At 31.1% G+C, this 25,587-nt stretch overlaps 1 protein-coding gene across 1 annotated transcript; it reads left to right on the top strand.

Moving 5' to 3' along the window:
* Positions 1 to 11,439: 11,439 nt before the first annotated feature.
* LOC130991557 (adenylate isopentenyltransferase 5, chloroplastic-like) lies at positions 11,440 to 13,429 on the top strand. The gene is made up of 2 exons (XM_057915842.1): positions 11,440 to 11,649; positions 11,736 to 13,429. The coding sequence occupies exon 2, from the start codon at positions 11,768 to 11,770 to the stop codon at positions 12,764 to 12,766; it is 999 nt and encodes a 332-aa protein (XP_057771825.1). The 5' UTR covers positions 11,440 to 11,649; positions 11,736 to 11,767; the 3' UTR covers positions 12,767 to 13,429.
* The last annotated feature ends 12,158 nt before the right edge of the window (positions 13,430 to 25,587 follow it).

The raw sequence follows: 25,587 nt of genomic DNA on the forward strand, positions 1-25,587 counted from the left end.
ATTTGTAATTTCAATACACAAATTTTTAGTTAACTTATAAATTACACGTTAAATTTACTATGATAATATATAAGTTTTCAATTTATTATGATTTCACCATCAAATTAAAATCCTCAATTTTCGTAAATCTTCAAAGAGAGTGGTGCGTAATTTTTTTATTTTACTTTTTTAGCATCGTTTTAGCTTGACTTTGTGCAGTATTTTAACTTGTTTCTTCAATCTTTTTCAAAATAATGAATTTTAGCTTGATTTTTTTAAACTTAATTAACTTTGAAATGGATTTAAATTTGAGGGTTTTAGTTTCATGGTAAATTATAACAAATTGAAAATTTATGTATTATTATACCAATATTAAATTTTATCAATTTTTATTCTATTATTGGTTGAAGAGATCGCATTCCTTCTACGATTGCAAATGAACGATACAAAAGTTAAAAATTGTCCGTGTTTAAATGTTATTTATATATAAATTAAAAAAATGTTACATATATAATCTAATTATCGTTTATCTTCTTTTTGGACCCTCAGATTATTAAAATTTTAATTATTTATAATAATTAGAAGAAACATAATTTTGCAATGGAGCATATTCTCTTAATATTTCTAAAACACACACACACACTAGATTTTTAGGATAGTAGTAGACAATTTGGGCTTTATTTATCAAAACCCAATTCAACAATTTTGGGCCCATGGTGCGAACCTCTGTTTTCTACTTTTCTTTTATTTTTGACGAAAACTATAATTTTCTTTTATTTTTCTACTTTTCTTTTATTTAGTTTTTGAGAAATTCTACTTTTCTTTTATTAGTTGGCGAAGAACCTCTAATTCCAATGAAGATACATGAAATATCTTTAAGATTAACAATTTATAACTCTAAGCATTATGTGTGCGTGTGTTGGTCTGATGGTTAAAGTTTGAACTTAAATCTATTAATTTTGATTTCACCGTTACACAATCTTCAAAATTAATTATTCATACGATGGATATTTTCATAGTTAAGGTAATTATTTAATCAAATATTTTTAATTAATTACTTTTTCCAACACATATTTCCGCGGTTAGTATCTCTATTCAATAAAAAAAATTAATTTTTGCGATAGATATTTATGTAGTTAATATATTTATTTAATTAAATATTTATTTCAAAATGTGTTTGTCACGTATTTCCGTCGCAATTTTCGTCATATTTGTTACTAATCATTCACCTTAGGGAAATTTAAGAAAGCAACTCATTACATAATCTGACATCACTAATCCTCAAGGCCAACAAACATAAATTCTTTGACTATTTATATTTCTAAAATAAGATATGGAGTCAAAATGGAAAAAAACAAAAAAAAAAATACTAGCATTGAGATGATGATAGTATTATTTAATAGGAGCAGCCAAGTTACATAATTATTATAATAATGATGATCTAGTGAAAAGACAGCATGCTCGATTTTGGAACTAAAATATTAAAAAAAATAAGTGCACTGAGGTGAAGTGGGGCCCTTTTTGGAATCACAATATGTGGAGCCAAACTCCCAAACGACCCTTCAATAAATTAATTAGTTAACTAAAAATGACTCTTAACCAATAAAAATATGTGATCTGTAACCTAAGGAATAATATATGTATGTGTTTTTTAATAATTTTACATTATCTTAGAAACGGTTCTGCACGGGGGCTTCTTTGCTTAAAGGTGATTTATTTTGGAAAAAAAAAATATTTTTTCTTTACCAACATTGACTTGCTCATGATTGCTAATTAATCTCAAATTTAGAGATATTGATGCAATGATTCTCTCAAAGAAAAAGTTATACAACTTAGGACCAAAAAGTCCAACTGAGATGACTAATTTTCTCAATGGAAAAAAATAATTGCTTTAGCATATATCTTTCCCCCAAAATTCTTCGTAATCTTGAATTTCATAAGCAATATTCTTTGGAGTAAAGCCGCTCCAAACAAAAATTATAATGTAGAGTATTAAATTTTGAGTATATATAGTTAAATTTCAGGCTAGTTATTTTTTTTAGAAAATAAAAGTCTAAAATGATACTCCCTTATATTCACAATATAATATACGTTGGGATAGGAGTTCTAACCTTCGTTTTCAGACAACTAAACATGTTGTTTCTTATTTGCTTCTACTTCGTACGTACATAACTAACTTTATTTTTTAAAAATGGTAAGTTTTTGAAGGGTTTCCAATTAATTGAGCAAGTTTTTATAATGAAGAACAACATATAGGATTTCAATTTGCTCGATTTTCAAGCTATGAATTTACAATAAGAACGCTTAGAAACGCAATGGAAGGTATAAGTGTTTATTTGAGATAACACCTAGAGAGACCCCTTTGAGCGTTGATTTCACATTGGTTACTTGTTAGCTTTATGAGAGTTTGAGCTTTAAGACTTGAGAGATTTTCTCAACAATTTCAGTAACCTTCTGTGTTGATATTCGACGGGCATTTATCGGTGGAGAATATGATAAAGTTTTTTGAGAAGCTCGTTCAATTCTCGATCCTACGTGCCATTGAGATTCTTCTTGTAAAAACTACTTTGTTCATCTTTAAGCCTCCAATATAGTATATTTATTTTACAACAACGTAACGGATATATTCTACTGTTTGGTCAGAGACCGCGAGTTGTCAGCTTGATCTCTATCGGCTAGCTTCACTCTTAGCTGATGCATTCTTACTCATAAGTAGTCTTATGAGTAAATAAGACTACATGTGAATAGAAAAATAAGCTCGTTGACCAATGGCCGGGCTGTAAACCTAGCTATATGACCATCAAATAATTTAGGGGTTTAGAATTTAATCAAAAACATTAAATTTTCCCAATGTTATAAAATGGTATTGTAATTACAATGATCTAAAAATCATGTGAAAATTGCAATTATGGGTATACAACGTCTATCTTCAACAATTGACTATCTAGGTATATATAATGCTACATTGATCTATCTTCAACAATTGACTATCTAGGTATATATAATGAACATTTATCCAATGTAGCATCTTCAATAATGTTGCATATTCTCCTTTTTACAATTCTTGAGAGCATATCACATAAATATGATAAGGATTCAATGGCATAGAGTGGAGATCAGTACATATGACAAGTTTTAATTATCAAATTTTCTGATGGAATTGAATAACAATTAATGAAAATTATAACTAGTACTCCCTCCGTCCACGAATTAAAGCCCCATTTGAGGGTGGGCACGGAGACTAAGAAAGCTGAAAAATGTGTTGTGGATGAAATATAAGGGTAGTTGACTAAAGTGATAAAGTAGTTGACTAAAGTGTTAAAAGTGTTGTGTGGTGGGTCCATTAGTGATAAAGTGTAATAAATATAGAATATAAAAATGATAAAGTTGTTGTAAGGTGGGTCCATTAGTGGCAAAGAGTAGTAAATATAGGAAAAGAAGAAGAGTAAAAAGGTACATAAAGCACAATAGGGCTTTAATTGGTGGACAAAAATTTAAGTGCAAGTAGGGCTTTAATTCGTGGACGGAGGGAGTACATGTGATTGGCAAGATAATATAGTGGTAGACACCTTTTTTATAACTAATGTGTATTATTTTTGAAGTGGTTCTTCCATAAAGATTTTTGAAAGTGATTTCTCTGATTTCCATGTCTAGCAAAAAATTATAATTGAGCATCATGTCCTTAATTCAATTAATATTTGTTTGACTGCCAAAATAAATAATAAATTGGCTACCTATTATTTTTTAAAGCTTGGGATATAAAAATGTATAGCATGTTGATAATTGAAGATATTGTTAAAATATCAGCTCCTAATGATTGTAAGAATAAATTATTAGAAGTTAAATTTTAACTTTTTGGGTAAATTTTAGTGAAATTGTGAGTTGTGAGTGCGGACTTATTTTGCACATTCCAAAAATTATATAATGTGTGATGGGATGGCCATTAAATTTGTTTTATCTGTGCTTATATTTTATATTTCATTAATTTGTTCCTGTTTTTCAATTTTTAATGGTGGTTAGGTATAATGGTTTAACAGTCTTGTCAAATATGCTGAGAGGAAATTGTTTCAAAAATTAATTAATTGCTTCTATGATTCATATATTTCAATCATGAGATAACTTCCACTTTTTCAATGGAGTAACAAAATTAATTAATTATACACGATTTTTATTATGTCAACGGGAGTTTTCATAGTGATAGCGATATGCCAATTGCCATACAAGTAAATGTAAAAATCCATTTTTATTTTTTATGTGGAGATAAACAAGTTGATAATGTCGATTTATATGATGGTATAATACACATGAGTGCATGCAATATAAATGTGTTTTCAAACTAATAGTTTTATTAGAATGATGAACATGTTTGTTGTATTTAAGAAAAGTTATCTCCACGCATTCTAAAACATAAAGATACACAATCCTTTGAAAATACAATAAAAGGCATTCTCGCATGCAACCGGTTGCAACTTGTAACTGATTTTTTAATGACATTACTTCAACATATAAATGACACTTGAAGATTTTTCAATGTCATTTGTATGTTGAAGTAGTGTCATTTGTAAATGTTCAAGTGTCATTTCCTGAATGAAGTAGTGTCATTCTGAAAATCAATTGCACGGTGCAACCGGTTGCACATGAGTGTTTGTGATACAATAAATAGTTTAGAAAATTTGAATCAAACAATTCTAACTATCTAATTCTTTTATATTTTTTTTTTGAAAATAGACGCGGATATTTATTGTTTCTAGCTAGCTACTTTTTTTTTTTTTTTGAAAACCCAGCTACTTATTTGATTTAGGGTTAGTTGTTAAAAACTCATGAACTCTGGTCCTGATTTTGATTTTCAACATAATTTTTAATTTGAAAAAAGACAGATGATCTTATGTACTATTGATTGCTAACTGTCAAATTGTTAACTGATAGTTGTCAAATCAATCAAATGTGTGAGACTTTCACAAAAAATAAGCAAACTCATCAACATTAGGAATATTTAAAGAATAAGGCATATGAAGCTTGTATTTATAAAAGAAACAATAGGGTCGGATGGCCTTATTGAGCTTACAAACTCAATTTTTAGCCCTCAATTGAAAAAAATTAAAATTTGGCCATTTTTTGGGTGGTATGACTAACTTACCCTTTGAACTTGAATCCATCTCCAACCCATCTCCAACCCACGTGTGATCCAAGCTTCCTTCCTCTCTCTCTCTCGCGCTCTCTCTTTCGCGCTCTCTCTCTCTCTTCCGCGTCAATGATGAACGGTAGAAATCGGTCGTGATTCTAATTCCGGCGGCGTGCTTCTCTCCTCTCTCTCTCTCTCTCTTTCGCGTCGATGAAGAGCAGAAATCGGTAGAAATCGATCGTGATTCTAATTTCGGCGGCGTGCTTCCCTCCTCCATCGGCGGCGGCGGCGGCGGATCTGATCTGATGAGGCCGCGACGGTGGATCTGATCTGATCGTTGCGCCGCCTCCTCCCTCGGCAGATCTGATTTTCGCCTCTTTCGATTTCAGCCATCGACAGATCTGATCTGATCTGTGCTGCACGTATGGCACTATTAGTGCCATAAGTGCCATACGTGCACACTTCCCCCTAGGGTTTAGATATTCCATTTAGGGTTTAGATTATCCATTTGGGGTTTAGATGTTCCATTTAGGGTTTAAATGATGTTGTTGTTTCTGTATTTGTGCTGCACGTATGACACTATTAGTACCATAAGTGCCCAAATGACCATTTTACTTGGTTTTATTTTGGATTTCCGTTGGCACTTATGGCACTAATAGTGCCATAAGTAAAATCAAAGTAAAATCTTGGCACTTATGGCACTAATAGTGCCATAAGTGTCTAACCCGACCCGGCACGCGACCCGCGTGCCTAATCCTACCCGGTCCGCCTCATTAAAGGTAAAAACGTCAAAATCAATAAAAATGGCCAAATTTTGTGTTTTTTCAATGTGTGGCCATAAATTGTGTTTTATGCTTTATTTTGACTACTTCAAAATTTTACTCTTTATAAAATAGGGCATTTTTCATTTATAACTTAAGAAATAGAGCATTTTAAATTTTTACTCTGTATTTTATATTGACTATTCTTTCCTAAAACTTCAAATACAAAAGAAAAAACAATATTTACTAATAATAATAATTCAAATTTAAACTACCACAAACACGGAATATTTAAGCAAATAATTAAGTACACAAACTTCCTTAATTAATCCAAAAAAAGTAAATTTCCATTTCCTAAATTGAATCGACCATGATTCCTATTTCGACCAATTGAAATATCTTACTAACATTATTTATAATAAAATCATGATTGGACGCATGCATCCATCCCATCACGGTTTGCCTGTAATAAAATATAATCAAAACCCTAGTAAATGGGCTTAATCTCCTAGCATCCTATGATATTACCAGGCCACCTATGCATTGATTAACTAACTAAACAATAAATATTTAATATAAAGAATAACTTAATTATACTTAATTAAGGATTATTGCAAATTCCCTTTTGATCTTGAAACTTCAATCCAACTTTTGACTCTATTCCCAACTTATAAAGAAGAGATGTGCCGTCAAGTTTATATAAATATACTACTGTATATGATAGAAGAATCTATGCTAACTTTAAGCACTTATTTATTGAACCCATAGAAAGATTTTGTAAATAATTAAGGAAAGAATTAAGTGTGAAAGCATATTATGAACCATTTTTTTCATGTATATATAGATTTTAATGAAATCTTTTCCGTACAAAAAATGCACGTGGTCATCATCATACATAATCATGAAGGCCATATATTTTTCAAATGAGATTAACATGAAAATCTTGAAAACAAGACTTTAATTCACAAAGTCCTTTTTTCACTTTGTTTATGGTGAAAACGTTGAAATTAAGAAAAATAATTATACACTACAACAAAATGTTTTAGCAGTGATATGATTTTTGACAATAGTGACCCTTATAAATGCCACTAATTAAATAAAATTGTTAAATGTTGAGTTTGATAGCAATTATACGTCTCACAAAATTAAAGACATATCGGTAAATTTAATTATATTTAAAGGTGTAACTATTTTTATAAGTAGTTATTTTTATAACAGTATATATATATATATATAATAATTAATTCTTTAAAAAATAATTTTATTAATAATAATTGTGTGAAAGTGTGACACATCCTCACCTCTCTCTCTCTCTCTCTCTCTCTCTCTCTCACACACACACACACACACCCAGTATTGTGACATCTATGTGTAATAAATATATTTTGTGATAGCTTTACATGTCATAAAATTGTTATTTATATGGATAGATGTCACAAAATTTGTTAAATATAACAAAATTTACTTACATTTTTATGTGTAATTAATGTATATAGATACTTGCGTGGGTGTAGCTAAATTTTGATGCACTTAAAAATGTTACAATTTTTGTAACGTATTGTTTGATATCACTAAAATTATGCTACGGAACCATTTTGTTGTAGTCAATTGCGTACTCTAATAAAAACAATTTCCATCGAAAAATCATACATATTTTTCAAGAGAAATTTTATAATTAATAGTTCGTTAACTTCAATTCATCCGCCTAAACCATAAATTAACAAGTTAATTGGTTAAAATTTAATTTACGTGTTATTTTCTATTCCAATAATATTAAAATACGTGCCAAAATATATAATATGATTAGCTAGATTGTCACGCACGACATAAGTGATCAATGACACAAGAATAAAACATGAAATACAATTAATTTGCAGTGGAGGATTTTCATACGACAAAAACTTTTTTTATTTTTATATAAAATAAATTAAGATACTCATCTACAGATGAAATTGTCTGGTGCATGGCAGAGAATCTACAAAGTCGTAGTAATTCCCATTCTCTTATCTTCTTAGGGTTAATATTATTTATTAATTAATTTACCCTAGCTAGGCTCCTTTAATTTGCGATTCAATTTAAGCTTTCTAATGAATATGACACCAAAATTCTTTGCGATAAACCGATCGACCTAAGTTAGTCAACTTTATTAATTAGGAAATTAAATATTAAGTAATCGTCGAGCAAAAAGTTAAGGCTTAGTATAATTAAGGTGGGATGCCTAGATTAAGATGTAATTAATTAAGCAAAATTAATAATTAATTGTATATGGTATCTAATCACTGCATACTAGAAATGATTCTCGCCGCTGCTTTTTGGAAAACAACTTGCCCACCTACTGCTGATAATGTGATCAGTGCTTATAGTTAAATGACAGGATAATGACAAACCTGAACAAACTGCAAAAAAGTTATTAACTAATTAATTATGCAAAGTTTAATTATCTACCTATTTATTTATTTGTTGTGGTAGTGTTCTTTCTTTATTTTAATTTGAATTCTCTTTTGCATTTTTAGGTTTTTTATCATCTCGATTCTTGCATTTGATTGATACACGTTGGAGTTTAATTTTTACGATGATTAGTGTTTAATTTGATTTAATTAGTCGTTATAAGTCGAGATTGCAATATGAGATGTACATTTTTTTTAATCATTTTATGTAAATTCTGAATTGATTATGCATGAAAAACAATAAGAAGTAGTTAGTTAGGGCAAGAAAATTGATGTTAAACAAATACTCCCTCCGTCCACGAAAGAACTTCTTATCTTTCCTTTTTGGGACATCCACAAAAGAACTTCCTACCTATTTTTGAACTATACCCCACCACTCATAATCCTCTTACTTTTCACTTTTCACAACTCTCAATACACTCAACTACCTTTTATCCATTCTCAATACACCAACAATATTTTTTTCTTAAAACCCGTACCACTCCCTCCTAGGAAGTTCTTTCATGGACGGAGAGAGTAGCTAGTATCTATTTGATGGAACGAAGATCGATTATCTGCAAGATCTATATGTAATTTTTCGATTCTTTTAATTTTTGATTTAAAATTTTTGTTCTTTTTTAAAGTAGGGTTTGTTTTCAGGTTTGTACGTACATGAGTTTTATGAGACATATTCATATATATTAATTATTATCACTGAATTTTCAATAAATGATCGAAGAGTGTTTGTAAATAAGTTTTTCCTTTTTTTTTTAATAAAGAAACAAGAATTATAATATGATTTAAAACAAATTAAATTACCTAATTTACCTCTTTCAAGATTGAGATAAATACAACAAATTTGATGTTGATACATTGTTTATTTATTTGTTTGATTAGATAGAAAGAGGGCGCATGTATGCACTTGAAAATCAAACTTCTAATAAGGGTAACATTAAGGTACGTTTTATTTTAGACCACAAAGATTAATGGGAATCTTAGTTCATTGCGTGACACCTGCCACGCCTACTTTTAGAATAATATATATATATATGTAGACTAGGACCTGATGTCTTTTATTTTTTTAATAAAATATAAGTAGCCAATATCTATAGATAGGACAACTTAAACATTACGATTTAGGGTAGGATAAGAAAACCTAATTATCTTAATCTTAAATATATACAACTAGCTAGCGATATATAAATGCACCACCGTATATACGTGGAGTTTTCGTATTTTTTTTCCTCCAAATCTTCAATTTGATATTGACTTTTTATGAAATTTCATCGATTGAAAATTTAATAGCTAGGTATTTAAGACCTTAGAAACAAATGATATAATTTAAATTGTGTTAATCGGTAAACATGTCCACTTTGTTATTAAGTGGTAATAAAAAATGTCCACTTTTATAAAAATATTGATCTCATATGCTCAACTTTAAGTGAATGATCATATAATGTCAACCCATTGGCTTTGTTTTCTGCGAGAAGTCTTACATTTTTCTTACACATTTTTTATGATTATATTTGTGTAAAAAAAATATGTAATCATGGATTATTGTACTTTCAGTCTATGCTTGTTTTAATTATGAGATTATTTTAATTTAAATTATTAAGCAATGCATTTGACCATTCACTAAAGTCTCGAATTAATCTGTTACTTATGAAAAAATATTTAAAAATTCATTTTTCATAATGAAATTTAATTTCATGCCGAAAGAGGAGGCTACTTTTTCGACCGGCTACGTACCTTTTAATTGGTTCATTATTAGTGCAATAATAAGCTCTCGCTTGATCGATTCATGAGTTTCATCCCTGCATATATATACGCATATTTATGGATTTCTTTTTATTCTTTTCCTAATTTCCTCCTTTCTATCATTTCCTATATTTTATGTAGAAAATAATATACAATCTCCTTCAAATAGACACACGCATAAAGAATTTCTTGTATATGCGATGTACACATATGGTAGCTAAGTAATTAATGAATATAAACATATACATATTCTGAAAATTTAAAAACAATATATAAATATAATATATAGATTAACTAAATTAAAAATCCATTTTAAAGTATAAAATATTAACTTTTTTTCAACTCTTAAATTATGAAGATCTACAGTGAATTCATCACTTTATTAGATAAATTAATGATCCCGAATTCGAATCTCAAATGAAAAAAATTTAAATTTTAAATTCATACATTTTCATAATAAATTTTTATATATTCCACATAGGTTTTAGGAGTTCTTAGTTTGTATACTTAAAAGGCACTACAAGAAATTAAATATTCCATCGGTAAAGAGAAATCCCATCGGTAAAATTAAATATTCCATCGGTAAAGAGAAATTCCGTCGGTAAAATCAAATATTCCCTCGGTATCCGTCATATTTTTTGTAGTGAGGGATTTATATGCTAACTCTTTCTTATATATACAGAGAGAGTGGAACTTCTTAGTTTGGAAGCGGGTCATACATCTATATAATATTACAAAAAGTAGATAATCTATATACTATATAATCAAATAAGCTACTATACCGTACATAGACGGGACCTCTACACCGTACGATTTGAATTCAAGATCACAAAGAAGAGTCTTTATATCTGTCTCAACTTTGTCACTTGAGATATGAAGTACTAATTTTGAAGATTTAAAAAGCTGAGTTAACGATCATATATACTTCAAGATATTTTTAATAGAATTTTACTTTAGATAAAAGAGTATATTGTGAGTGTAGAAAGGGTCCCATTTTATAAAAAGTAAAAAAGAAAAGTAAATGAATAGTGGTGGGGTAGTGTACCAAAATAAAAATGTTCATGTTTCTGTGAGACGGTCCAAAATGAAAAAATATTTTAGCTTTTACGAGACGGAGAAAATAAATTTATTTTTAAAAACAAAAATATAATTTCCGTCTGTTTATTGTTAAATCCTAAGTTTGTCCATGAGTGTACAAGTGGCATGCCCAAGTAACTCCTCATAAAAACACTATATACTCGAAATAGAAAATTTCCATACACTAATCTCTACATATATAGAAATGACAAAGTAAAATATAATGAAAGAGGATTCAAACGACTTGAAAGTATATGTAAGAAGCTAGATGGGACAGAGAGAATAGAAGAAGATGCGGTGACACGTGTAATGCATTGACTCGTTTCTATGCATGGCTTCAACACTTTCCCCTCTCCTTACTATAAATACATCTCCACTCAAACCTATTCTGCACATTTAATCTAAGCTTCAAACAACAAAACATAACTACACTTCTCTCTTCTCATCTTCACTCCCTTCCTTTCCCCGCTTCTCTTTCACTCCATCAACACACGTCATTGCAGGTTCGCCGCGTACATATAAAAAGGTCCAAGATTTATTCATTTCCTTAAATTTTAATGTTTTTGTGTATTTGTAAAGAGTAAAAGCTGATTAATTTTGGTAATGAAACAGGTGTGATTAATTGATTGACGACATATATAAGCATGAATATTTCATTCTCCGCCGCCTGCAAGCAAACGCAGCCGCCGCCGATGGTGAACTTCCCCGGCGGCCTGCTGAACCTCATTCCGCGGCAGCGGCGCAAGGAGAAGGTGGTGGTGGTAATGGGCGCGACGGGGACGGGGAAATCGCGGCTGTCGATCGAGCTCGCCACGCGCTTCGGCGCGGAGGTGATCAACTCCGACAAAATGCAAGTCTACAAGGGGCTCGACATCGTCACCAACAAGGTCAACGAGGAGGAATGCGGCGGCGTGCCGCATCACCTGCTCGGGTTCGTGGACCCAGAAGCCGACTTCTGGGCCCACGACTTCGTCTACCACGCCTCCGCCGCCGCGGACGACATCGCCAAGAGGGGCCGGATGCCCATCATCGCCGGCGGCTCCAACTCCTTCATCAAGGCGCTCGTCAACGACGACCACCATTTCCGGTCGAGGTACGACTGCTGCTTCCTCTGGGTCGACGTGGCAATGCCCCTGCTCCACTCGTTCGTGTCGAAGCGAGTCGACCAGATGGTCGACTCGGGGCTCGTGGCGGAGGCGCGCGAGTTCTTCGACCCCGCCGGCGACTACTCCCGCGGCATCCGCCGCGCCATTGGCGTGCCGGAGCTCCACGAGTACTTCCGCAGCCAGGGCGGCGGCGCCGCCAGGGCGAAGCTGCTGGATGCGGGGATCGATCAGATCAAATCCAACACCCGCACCCTGGCGTGCCGCCAGCTGCAGAACATTATGCGGCTGGCGGAGCACCTCGAGTGGCGGATGCACCGCCTCGACGCGACCGAGGTCTTCCTGAAGCGCGGCGACGAGGCGGAGGAGGCGTGGGACAGGCTGGTGGCGGGGCCGAGCACCAGGATCCTCGCCCAATTCCTGTGCGAGGACCACATGGATTTCGTCTCGACCATCGCGGCGGCAGGGTCAACCTCCGCCGCCGCTCCATTAATCCTGGGCTCCGCCAGCACTGCTGCTGTCGCAGCCGCTACTCACTAGTGGGGACACTCCCACCTTAAAAAAAGAAAAAAGACCAAATCGACGGTGGTGGCGCGGCGGCGGTACCAGAACTACTAGTAGAAAAAATACAATAAGTGTGGTGAGATTCGATCGATCGATCTTACAACAAACGGGGAAGGTGAATCTTTTTTCCGAGATCCACGTGGAAGTGTTGTGGGCCCGCCGAGGGTGGAATCTAGGTTAACCTTTTTTCTTTTCCTTAAATTTCGTAACCTACCATTTTGCAAAGGTTGCTGTCTCTATCTGCCAGTTTTGAGCACCTGAACCTTGGTCGGCCGTACAGTTGGGAAATCTTGGTGAAGAATTTGCTGCTCAGTTTGCCAGAAATGGGAAAAAAGAGGAAGAAAGGAAAGAAGAAGAAGAAGAGAGCTTATGCACTTTGGTTTGTTAAATATATGAAATAAAATAAAAGCAGTGCAGAATGGAGCAAACAGTATACAGAGAAAGAGGGAGTGACTTATTTATTTTTTGGTTTAATTCCTCTTTTTTTTTTTTTTTCTTTTTTAAATTTGGGGTCTCTTCCATTATGTTTGGGGTCTATTTGTGTAATGTAGCTTCTTGTATAATGAGCTGTATTATTCGCGGATATGACAACTTGGTGGTATATATTTTTTATAAATATATATTTATAAGTTGAATATATTCACTCAGTGGTTCTGTGAATATTTCATTTTCGTGAAGGTTAGAATTTTGTTGATCTTGATGAGTTTTCTGGGAATCACATTCCTCATGGAATCAGATTTTTGCCCCAGTTAATCACGCGCAAAATCCTTTTTACTTTATGGTACTTTTTCAGTCTTTGTGTTTTCGTTCAATCACATCATTAGATAAATAATTAATATATTAAGTTAAATACGATATAAAATAAAATAAAATAAAATAAAATAAAATAAAGAATATGTAGAGTAGAGTTCTGGATTGAATTAATCATGGAAATATATTAGCTATCATTATATATATATATATATCAATATCAATATCATGCTTCTAATTAATATCCGTGAATATTTAAATGATAGACGAATACCCACTTAAGGCTTGTTATCTTGCAATTATATATTCGAGAGGAGAAAATTGATGGAATTCGTGCCTTCCAAAATAATATTTTTATCATTAACTTTGAATATCGATGCTTATTAGGGGAAATTTGTAAATTGATTTTGGTTTCAATTGGTTCAGTTTGGTTACCCTAGGAGACAAAGTAATCGTGACTGTGGTTTAGACTTGGATATTTGGATTGATATTTTTATCTTTTCTCCTGCAATTTGTATTTAAACTTGGCCACTTGGGTGTATTTGAAAGAAAATATACAGTAAAATAAAAGTATTTTATACAAATTTCGATCTGATATGGACACACACACCTTAGAACATCTGTAGTGGGGGGCTCGCAAGTCGATGCGCATCGAGCTCGGCCGAGCCCCCCATATTGCGCTTCATAGGCTTGGCTTTCAGCTTACTCTGGAAGCGAGAGAAAGAGGCTCTCTTCAGGTGGGGATCAATTTTAGATAAGAATCTATATGATTCTCTAATAAACAGTATATGCTCTTAATAAGACATTCAAAAGTGTTGTAATACTTGTAACGCACATTAATTAGAGTGTGTGTATGTGCGTCTGCATCATGCGAATTGCAACTATTAAAGTGTGTGTTGTGTGTTTTGTCATTTAAAAGTCAATTTCTCTTTGTTGCAACCAAGATTTTTAAATGCATATTTAAGATTCTTATCAAATTCAGAATCTATTTCTCTTGTATTTATGGTTTTCCCTTTTAGAGATTAAAGTAGATAAAAATATCTAAAAATGCATTTTTAGGACTATAAATAATAATATATCGTTAACCAAGACTTAATTCGTGAATATATTTGAGGTTAAATATTTTAATATCATCATTTTTTTCAATTCTACCATGAACTTTTGTCTTTGACAATTTTTTTTTTAATTAGGGTATTGTCTTTGACAAATTAATACACACTAATTTTATGAAATTATGCGAATCCATCCCAAATAAAATATTTGTAAAAATTAGGAAAGCTATGATGTCCAAAAATAAAAAATTGATATTGCAATTGCAATAACTTAAAAATTAATTCAAATAAAAGTTGCGTTATTTACTGCTATTAATCCAAACTACATATAATGATGTAAGTTTTACACAAAAACAATACTAACTTCTTTCGTTACTGGCGACAAAAGCAAACGCAGAATATAATATCTCTAATTTTGAGGATGCTACGTTTTTTATTAGACTAAATAAAACCTTTTTTTTTTGTTTGAGTGGGATATATACTAGACTACTAGTTGATAAATTTGGCATTAATTACTTGAATATTGTGGATCCAAAATGAAGAATGCATCTATTTTATAACCACTTTCAAGTTTCGAGCGACTCAAATAAATGTCTTTTCAAAAACTATATATTCCCTTCTTCTTTAGGCATTTGAAAAATTCGACTTTTCGAAATTCCGCTCACCGAAAGCCAAATATTACAAAAAAATAATTTGGATTCTTTTTCCCGAAACGCGAAGGGCACACGCATTAAAAATATGTAGGAGTAGTTATTATGAAATCCTTCACAAAGCTTACCAAGTTCCTCTATTTTTTGCTTTTTTTTTTTTAGTTTATTTTATTTTGTTTCATAACACCACCATATTTAGGTTGGCCAAATTAACTCTCTAACCATACCTATAAGGCTATAAACGATAGAGTCCCGACGTTATCATGGCCCATAAACTTTTCAATATTTAGTTAAATATTTGTTAATTTCATAATAATAGATGTATAGTACTCCCTCTGTCCCGCAAATCTTGAGTCAATTCTTTTCGGCACGAAAATTAAGAAAATGATATTTAGTGTGTTAAGTGTGTTAGGTGAAAAAGTGAAAAGGTGAATAAAGATGAATTTTTTTTACCAAAAAAGGAAATGACTCAAGATTGGTGGGACGGCCGAAAAAAGGAAAGTGACTCAAGATTGGTGGGATGGAGGGAGTAAAACTCTTAACACCTTTCACTAGCTAGGACATTCGATCAAGAATTGGAGTTCTTCAATAAGTTTTTTTCTTTTCGTGTTGTATACATTTGGCTTAATTGCCTATAAATACACGAATTATACCCAAAATTTCGTTTTTAACCATTTTTTTTGTTAAAACATACATAATTTTTTTTTAGAATTTGACCTGATTCCAAAGTTCGTTGGCTAATAACTTGATTTTCTGGAGTCCGATGAAAAATTTGAAGATACGATTAGAAAGCTCTTGACGTTATCTTTCTAATACTTATATTGTTGAGTTTTGATAACAGAAAATGGTCAAAAAATGACTTGAAGTTGATGTCATAAAATTTTACATTTTTTCTTTTTTCCGATTCCTTTCAGTGACAAAAGGCCAACTATATATATAAGCATCATTAGAAAGATAACGTTAAGAGATTTTCAACAGTATCTTCAGATTGTCCATTAGACTCCAGACAATCAAGTTATTGGACAACGAACTTTTAATCTCAGGTCAAATTCCAAATAATCAAAAGTTTAGGTATTTTTTTTTTACCAAAACGATAGATCGAGTTAAAAACGAAAATTTGAGTATTGTTCATGTACTTATAGGCAACTGGCCCTGTGTATTTTGATATCATGTGCCTATTTACCAAAAAAAAAAAAAACATAAATTTATTCACTGTCGAAATTTCATATCCCTTCTTTTCATTTATGAATACTATTTATTGGAGCCACGTATTTATTTAATAAAAAGACAAATTTAGCCCTCCTAATAATTCTACAAATCATATACTCCCTCTTTCCCACTCCAAATGTCCCATTTTTTATTTTGGGTTGTCCCACTCCAAATGTCTCATTTCCTTTTTTAGCAATACACTCTCTCTCTATACTTAATATTTAAACAATTTGCATCAATCCACTTTATACCCACTTTATCTACTTTATACACATTTTTTAATCTCAATGCCCAAAAAAAGGAGACATTTGGAGTGGGACGAAGGAAGTACTATATTCGAGGAATTCTATGAGTCATAATCTTAACCCCATGAAAGGACTCCAAGGTACAAGTACGGACGAAGGTGGGCATAGATGGACCTTTGATATAAATGATGAAAAAATTGGAATATTTTGTGAGGTACCTAGCAACAATTAATTTTGTGTCCATTCAAGTGAAATTAACAAGGGAATCAAAGGAAGGCACAAAACAGTTGTAATTGAAATGTCCCATCCACAAAAGAAATGCCCAAATGATTCTAACAATATATATGTATACAAACACATATACTCTCTTTTTCGTCTCATTCGATTTGACCTATTTCTTTTCAGCACGATTATTTATAAAGATAAGATTGCAGTGTAAAGTCAGTGAGCCTCTATTTATATAATATAGTATAAAATAATTATTCCAAAAAAAAAAACCTGTCAAATCAAATAAAACGACCCAAAAAAAATACGGCTAAGCCAAATGTGACAGAGGGAGTTAGTGGAATTGAAAGACATGCATATGTGATAACATATGAAATTAAGTCGAGTGGAAAGACATATTGATATTTATACTATGTTAGTCCCTTCCCAATATTTTAACCTTATAATTTTGATTTTTTTTTCCCCCTCAAATTATATTACTGCATCTGCAATATTGGCTTTCCATTGAGATAAATTTAACTTTCAAATTTCAATATATAGTATTAGACGTACGAGATTTCTTAAAGTTTCATTGTCCAATTTATTAATTAATTAATCAAAACTAATTGTAGCGCGCGCGTGTTAATAGCGGTCACGTTTCGAACTGAGATTAAACTGAATACTAAATAGTTTGATTTGATTTTGATTAATATATGTATTTATTTATTTATTATACCCACTCACTCAAAAGGGTGCATAAGATAAAAAGACATAATTTGTTCTTATACTAATACTTAGCTTTTTTACATATGGCGAAGAAGTTCACAAAATTAATTAGTGGTCAAAATCAACTTTTGTTAAAAGTGGCTTAATCTCATTGCACTCCATTTGCAATAATCCCTTATTGAAAAAGGAGACAATGATTTCTAAGCCTTTCGTGGGAATCATGGATTCTCATTCCATTGTCATCTTTAAAGTTTTTCATAGGGTTAATATGTGATAATTGTGCTTTTGTTATTGGTTCTATCATAAAGAATATGTTTTTCTAAATTTTTTATAGTACATTATCTTGGATTGTAAATTTATTATAAATTTATTACAAAAAAATAAGGTTAAGAAAAGATTGAAAAATATTACTCTCTGATCCATCCACAAAGATTGCATATTAATTTATTACTCCCTCCGTCTCATTAAAAGTGGCATGTATTCCATTTTGGGCCGTCCCACTATAAGTACGTGGTTTATTTCCATATGGCAAAGTTTAACACATTTACACTTTCTCCTTAATTCACGTGTCGAAAAGTTTTGAGCCATTTATAATGAGACGGAGGGAGTACTATATTTGTCCGTCCATAAAGATTGTATGCTTTCCTTTTTTGGAAATTCACTTTTTTATATTTTAAAATTCATTCACACTCAATATTTCAATTAAACATACAACACATAAATTTTGGTGGGTCCGTTTATCCACTTAATTTTGGCGGACCCTCTTCTACACTTAATTTTAGTGGTTTGCATTGTTTTTGTCTTATATTCTCTAAAGTGGAAAATTATATCACATAAATACCACAGGATAATATTATCATGAACTATTCATAATATTTTTTTCATCCTATTTGAAAAAAATTATTCACTGTCCATAGAACCTTTCTATATATATATATATTCCATCATTTTTCACTATTAGATTGCCTTCAAGATCAATAGAGAGGTAAAATCAAGATTCAGACGAATTTGATTTCGGGAAGGAAAATATATATATATTTTTTTATAGAGAATAAGATACTTATCATATCATAGATAGAATAAATAATTCACGCAATAATCCAACTATAATGCAAACTAGACAATATTTAAATAATTAAATTGAATCAAAGAACACTCGCTAAAAATGTCAATAGAGCTAAAATTAATCATAAAAACAATGTATGATAGCATCAAATATATTTTTGTGTTGTCTTGTACAATGTATTTTAAAAACATAAAATATAGGGTAATTGCTGTACATAAATACATGAACTTTACTCATTTTTTGGTATTTAACATGAACTTTAAATTTTAATTATAAATACATGAACTTACTCATTTTTTGGTACTCCCTCCGTCCCAATATAAATCTCCCATAACTTTTGGACACGAAGATTAAGAAATGTGTGAAAAGTAGATAAAAAAGGGGTTGGTGAATTTTTTTTTTAATATTAGATATAGAGAGAGAATATATTGCCAAAAAAAAAGGAATAAACATTTGTATTGGGACATCCCATTAAGAAAATGGATGGAGAATTTAACATGAACTTTAAAACATATTTATAATACATGAACAATTTTAACTTATTCAATTTTGACTCATTTTTTAATCCAAATTAAAGCTGACTTGGAATGACTAAATCTTGACGCGGACAATTGACATTTAACGAGCTTGCAGAAGCGCTCGATCATGAATCCATCGATGTTGGCCGTAAAATTTCCAAATCTTAATTAACGAAATTCTGAATTTGGCTTTCTGAATGACGAAATTAACTTTCTTAAGTCCCAAATCTTAAAGACGAAACGAAATTGGCTTTCTGAATTTGTGAAATTTGTAGATAAATTTTTATCGTTCACTTTTATATTAGTTTTCTCTAATTAAAAATGACGTCGTCATAACTCAGCTCTAAACTGTCCACGTCAAGATTCAGACATTCCAAGTCAGATTTAATTTTAAAAAAAAAAATAAAAAATGAGTCAAAAAAGTGAATAAATTTAAAGTTCATATGTTTTAAAGTTCGTTCATATTAAATACCAGAAAGTGAGTGAATTCATGTATTTATAATTAAAATTTAAAATTCATATTAAATATTAAAAAAACAAGTAAAAGTTCATATATTTATAAATACATCAATTACCCTAAAATATGAAAGTGAATCATATGATATTAAATTGAAAAATCTAGTGCGCATGGAGGAACCACAAGGATACATATGTTGCAATCATTTAATTTAAATTTGTCTTCATCCCATTCTCCAAAGGCTACTGATCTTGACATATCACGAATCAAATTATTGAACGAAACAAAATTACTCGAGCCAAAAAGACAAAATACAGATCAAAGTGAATTTACAAAAGAAGAAAGAAAGATGTCGAAAGGCATGATTTTAATGTTGGCAACTATATCTCTATTTATATTGTTTGATAAAAATTTATTGAGTCGGTTCAAACAAGAATGTCTTCTTTCGTAAAGAACAAAAAAAGGAGAACCCTATAATAAGTTGACTAGGCTAAAAATAAAATATTCGAATTATATTTATATTTATTGAATATGACAGAAGTGAGTAAAAAATATAGACTACGATTTTTCCCAAAAAAAATAAAATACTGCAAATTAGTACTAAAATTGATTGTACACGTGTGGCATGTTTAAACGGCCCAAACAAAAAAAATGCTATGCTATTCAGTCATTTATATATTTTTGAATATATATTTATATATTCAAAAAAATGCACGTTGCTGTGTCGTATATGATGTGTGTGTGTGACTGTGATTCATCACATCAATTACGTGTATATAATTTCATTTTACATTATCCGTCAACTTAATATATTCATACATGCATGATTAGGTTGAATGAAAAATTCCCTATTCATCGTTATGAATAAATCAATAATTTTTCATAATTATTTTTTATATTTTAATTAGGGATACGAGTGAAAACATCTCCCCGTTTGTATATTAATGATATCATCCTAATATTTGGAAAAAAAAATTATAGCACCGTACCGAGAAACTAAAGAATTAAACACAAACTATTCATCAACGAAAAAAAACTACACAAATACTCATGTGCAACTGATTTTCAAAATGACACTACTTCATTCGAAAAATGACACTTGAACATTTCCAAATGACACTACTTCAACATACAAATGAGAGTCAACGGATTTTTTAGGACAATAACTTATGTTGATTTAGAAATTAGAACAAAAACTCTCGGACTTGTAAAAATAGGATACTAATTTTTTTTAGAGTAAAACATGACACTAATTAATAAGTGTCGTAAAAATATGACATTTCTCGGCCGATAATTGGCCCAAAAATGTCCTGCGGATGCAATACTTATTAATTAGTGTCCTATTTTACTCTAAAAAAAATTAGTGCCCTATTTTTACAAGTTCGAAAGTTATTGTCCTAATTTCCAAATCAATCTAAGTTACTGTCCTAAAAAATCCTCGAACTCTACAAATGACAGTTGACAATCTTCAAGTATCATTTGTATGTTGAAATAGTGTCATTCAGAAACCAGTTGCACGAAGCAACCGGTTGCACGAAAGAGTGTCTCAAAAAACTATTGATTAGTGGAAAACATATATACCCTCCATAGTATTAAAATTAAAATTGGGTAAGAGCATATAAGGCATATTATTTCGACATTTTTACCTTCCAAAATGGACATATTGCAGTGGGCACTAATAGTGGTCTAGTCACTATGGTATCGTAACGTACAATACCAAATTTTTTGTGTCAAATTGTACCTACTCTAAATTCCATTTCTATCTACCAAATGTAGATATAAAATTTAGATGGACATATAGGGGAAATAGAATCTACCGAAATCGAATATTACTGCTGTTTAAATACTTGTTTAATAGTTGAAATGGCTCTTAGAGCTCACTAACGACATAAAACAAATATTAAAAAAAATTGCCCAACCTACTAATCAATCTTAAGTTGAATAACTAATTATTCATTAGTGTTTTCTTCATACACAAAAATTCCAAATTCACCATTTTTGATGAAAACTTGAAACCTGACAAAATTGAATGAAAAACGTAACCGGTTCGAACTAAAAACTACCGGTTTCATAAATAAATGAAAAAAAAATCCTAAAATTATTTGAAGTGAATTAGTGATAGAATTATTTGTCATGAATTATTTTAAAAAAATTATTTGTCATTAATGTTTAGTATCACTTGTTTATTTTTTTTTTGAAACGGAAGCTCTAAGCACTTATATTAAGAAAGATCATCAAAACCAATTGCCCTAAGCTAGGTAGGGAACTCTCTCGTCCAACAAGCAGGCGTATCACAAATTCTCGTATATTGAGCTAACCTATGAGCCGCCTGGTTAATCTCTCTATACACATGATTAACACTAATCAAAAAATTATGTCGAGCAACTTCAAGAATATCCTGCAACCTATGGGCCGCCTGGTTAGCCTCTCCATACACATGTTTAGTTCACTTGTTGTGTTGCTAGCTTAAACTACAAAATGTCCTTATCATTAATAATTGAAAGAAGTTATTTTTTTCAAAATTCATAATTAAATCCACTTATTTCATCCTTGTATATGGTCCTTGCTTATGTTTAATGTACGACAAAAATATTATTTAATTAGTGGTCAAATATTTTTGTACATGTATGAAGTGAAACCCAACTAATTGATGCAACGAAATATTGTCAGCTTATATGAAACTTTTTTTTTTCCTTTTCAATTTTGTATTATACAAATGCATTTTGTTCCGGTCCCAACCATTTCAAAATTATGACAAAAATATTGATTGATAGAAATAGTCCAAAGTTAGTACAATCAAGTAATGGCCAATTATTATTCCCTAAAAAAAGTGAAGAAAAAGTAATGTCCAATTATTATAGTTTTTGACTAAGAAGTTGAGTTGAACGCAGATTTGTAACATTCATTTAATAAGGAATATATTTGAAACACCTATTGAATGTTATATTGTGTTTATTCTTTTAACAACCAAAATTGGGTATGTATCAAGATTCAAGAGAGCTGGATCATTGTGCCATCATGTTCATTCATTAATCAAAATTGACATGTTAGTTGTTGATTTGTGAGTAGTTTAATTCACTGTAATATATATTTAATTTTATAATATACTCTCTTCGTCCTATTATAAATGTCTCATTCATTTTCTGGTAATATATTCTCTCTTTATACATAATATTTAAATAATTTTCACAAATCCACTTTATTTACTAATTAGTAATTACACATTTCTTAATTCTCGTGCTCAAAAGTAATTGTTGATTTGTGAGTAGTTTAATTCACTATAATATATATTTAATTTTATAATATACTCTCTTCGTCCTATTACAAATGTCTCATTCATTTTTTGGTAATATATTCTCTCTTTATACTTAATATTTAAATAATTTTCACAAACCCAGTTTATTTACTAATTGCACATTTAATAATTCTCGTGCTCAAAAGTAATTGGATATATTTAATTTTATAATATACTCTCTTCGTCCTATTACAAATGTCTCATTCATTTTTTGGTAATATATATTCTCTCTATATACCTAATATTTAAATAATTTTCACAATTTCACTTTGTTTATTAATTACACATTTTTTAATTCTCGTGCTCAAAAGTAATTGAATATTTGTAATGGAACGGAGAGAATAATATGTATTTTGTATTTAGAAAAATATTAATATGCGACATAATTACGATGTTTCGAATTGATTGAGAAACGGCGAAAAAAAAGTAAAAGTTGTAAATGAATTTCCTTTTCCTTGTCTGTCTTCTCCATGAAACAAACAAGTGGTTAATGGCAAAAAAAAAAAAAAAAAAAACAAACAAACAAACAAAAAAACAAGTGGTTAATGGAGAAAAAGATAAAGTCGATATTGCCAAAATAATTTAATTGAATATTGTGACAATTTTGTTAATCTAAAACTCTTCTCTATATTTATATGCAGGGTCGTTCATCGAACTAGTGAATAATAAATAAGTACATTTGATTTCTCTAAAAAAAACATTTGATTTGATTTGATGCATCGAACATCATTATCATTATTCTTTAAATGTTCTTCTAATTCAGTGAACCAAAACTAAATTATAAGTTTGGTCAAAATTAAGTAACATGCAAAGAAGACATACATGTATTTGATTTGACTAATGACTAACCGCCACTCACTCAATAAATGTGCACATGTAAAAAAAACAAAAGATATTTGCCGTAAAATATCCGAACTTTCAGCAAATTCTGATTTTTTTCATAACCTTTAAAATTTGAAAAAAATACACCATCTTTCAATTTTTTCTGATTTTTCCCACGAATATGAAATACCCCAAATAAAAGTTGATTTTAGGACTTTTAACTTAGATTTTTTGATACCTAAGTATGACGGATAATAAATGTGGCATAATAAAGTCGATGCATCGGCTTAGGTATCAACAAATCTAAGCCAAAAGTTCTAAAATCAACTTCTATATGGAGTTATTTCATACTGATGGGAAAAATCAGAAAAAATCGAAAGGTGGTGTATTTTTTTTCAAATTTTAAAGATTATTGGAAAAATCAGAATTTGCTGAAAGTTCATGTATTTTACGGCAAATATCCCCCCCCCCCAAAAAAAAAAAAACAAAAACAAAAACTGAGGCATATCAATTTTTTCTTATTTTCTTTAATTACATGAAGTATATATGTATATATCATTAAATAAGCCACTACATTGTATACAGTCGGAACCTCTACATTATATAAAGGTAAAAAATATATTCCCTCCGTCCCGCTAATAATGGCACGTTTCTTTTCGGCACGGAGATTAAGGAGAAGAAAGTAAGTAGAAATAAGAGTGTGGTCCACATATTTAAGTTTGTGATTAAGGGATTAATAGTTATTGTGATTTTTTATCAATATGAAATAAACTTTATTTTTATGTTTATTAATTTTCTGTTTTTATTTTATTTTAATTAATATTTTTTAATAACCTGTTTTTACAAAATTAAAAGCTAAAAAAAAACTGAATCGATTTTTTGAACAACTCAATTTCGGCATAACTGAAATGAAAGGGCAGAGCTGAAATGAAAAAAATGGCGCCACATTTTGGAATTAAAGGGCAGAACTGCTCAATTCATTAAATTTTTGGGAGTTTTCAAATTTCCCACAAATTTTCAAAGTTAAACCCTTTATAAATAGGGCATACATTCAGTTGCAAAACCTAAAAAATCTAACACCTAAACACAAAAAAGCAGCAGCAATATGGCTAGAAGAAAGGATCTTTCTTCCTTTGAGAGAGCAGCCATCATCCAATTCTTGCTTGAAGGTAGCAAAAATGGCAAACCAGGCAGAGGTAGGCTGACTGCAGCGGTGCAAAAGTGGAAGAGCTCGCGAAGAACCATCAGTCGATTTTGGGCAGCTACAAAAAGGCAAAAGGATCGTGGTGAGGTTATTAGTTCTTTGAGTCGTAAATCATCATCAACAAGAAAGTAACGCACCCATCCATTCCCAATCGTAAGAATCGTCGTAGTATCTCGACATTCTTTCGATTAAATCCCTCAGATTTCAGTAGCAAACTCACAGAGAAAGACGATGAAAGGCGGAAGACGAAGAGAGAGAGAGATCTGATTTCAGGTAGGGTTTACATCACAGGGAATTTTCTATCGGGGACAATGGTGGAGGCCAAATTAGTGAGAGACAAATGCAGAGGGGGCGGCAGCTTACGCCCAAACAAGGCAACGACGGTCGGACGGCGAAGAGAGAGATAGAGGTTTCAGGAGAAGAGAGATGGAGAGATAGATTTAGGGTTTGAGTGAGAGCGGCAGACGTGAGAATGAGAAAGGGAAAAGAATTCACTCCCTCACATTTCACATCCGGACCTCTCGACTTCTCCACCCCGCATCATTAGTTAATTTTAATTTTGATTAGGCTTTTAATTAGTGAATTAACTACAATTAGCT

This window comes from Salvia miltiorrhiza, chromosome 7 (assembly GCF_028751815.1).
Source record: "Salvia miltiorrhiza cultivar Shanhuang (shh) chromosome 7, IMPLAD_Smil_shh, whole genome shotgun sequence".
NCBI classification, from domain to species: domain Eukaryota; kingdom Viridiplantae; phylum Streptophyta; class Magnoliopsida; order Lamiales; family Lamiaceae; genus Salvia; species Salvia miltiorrhiza.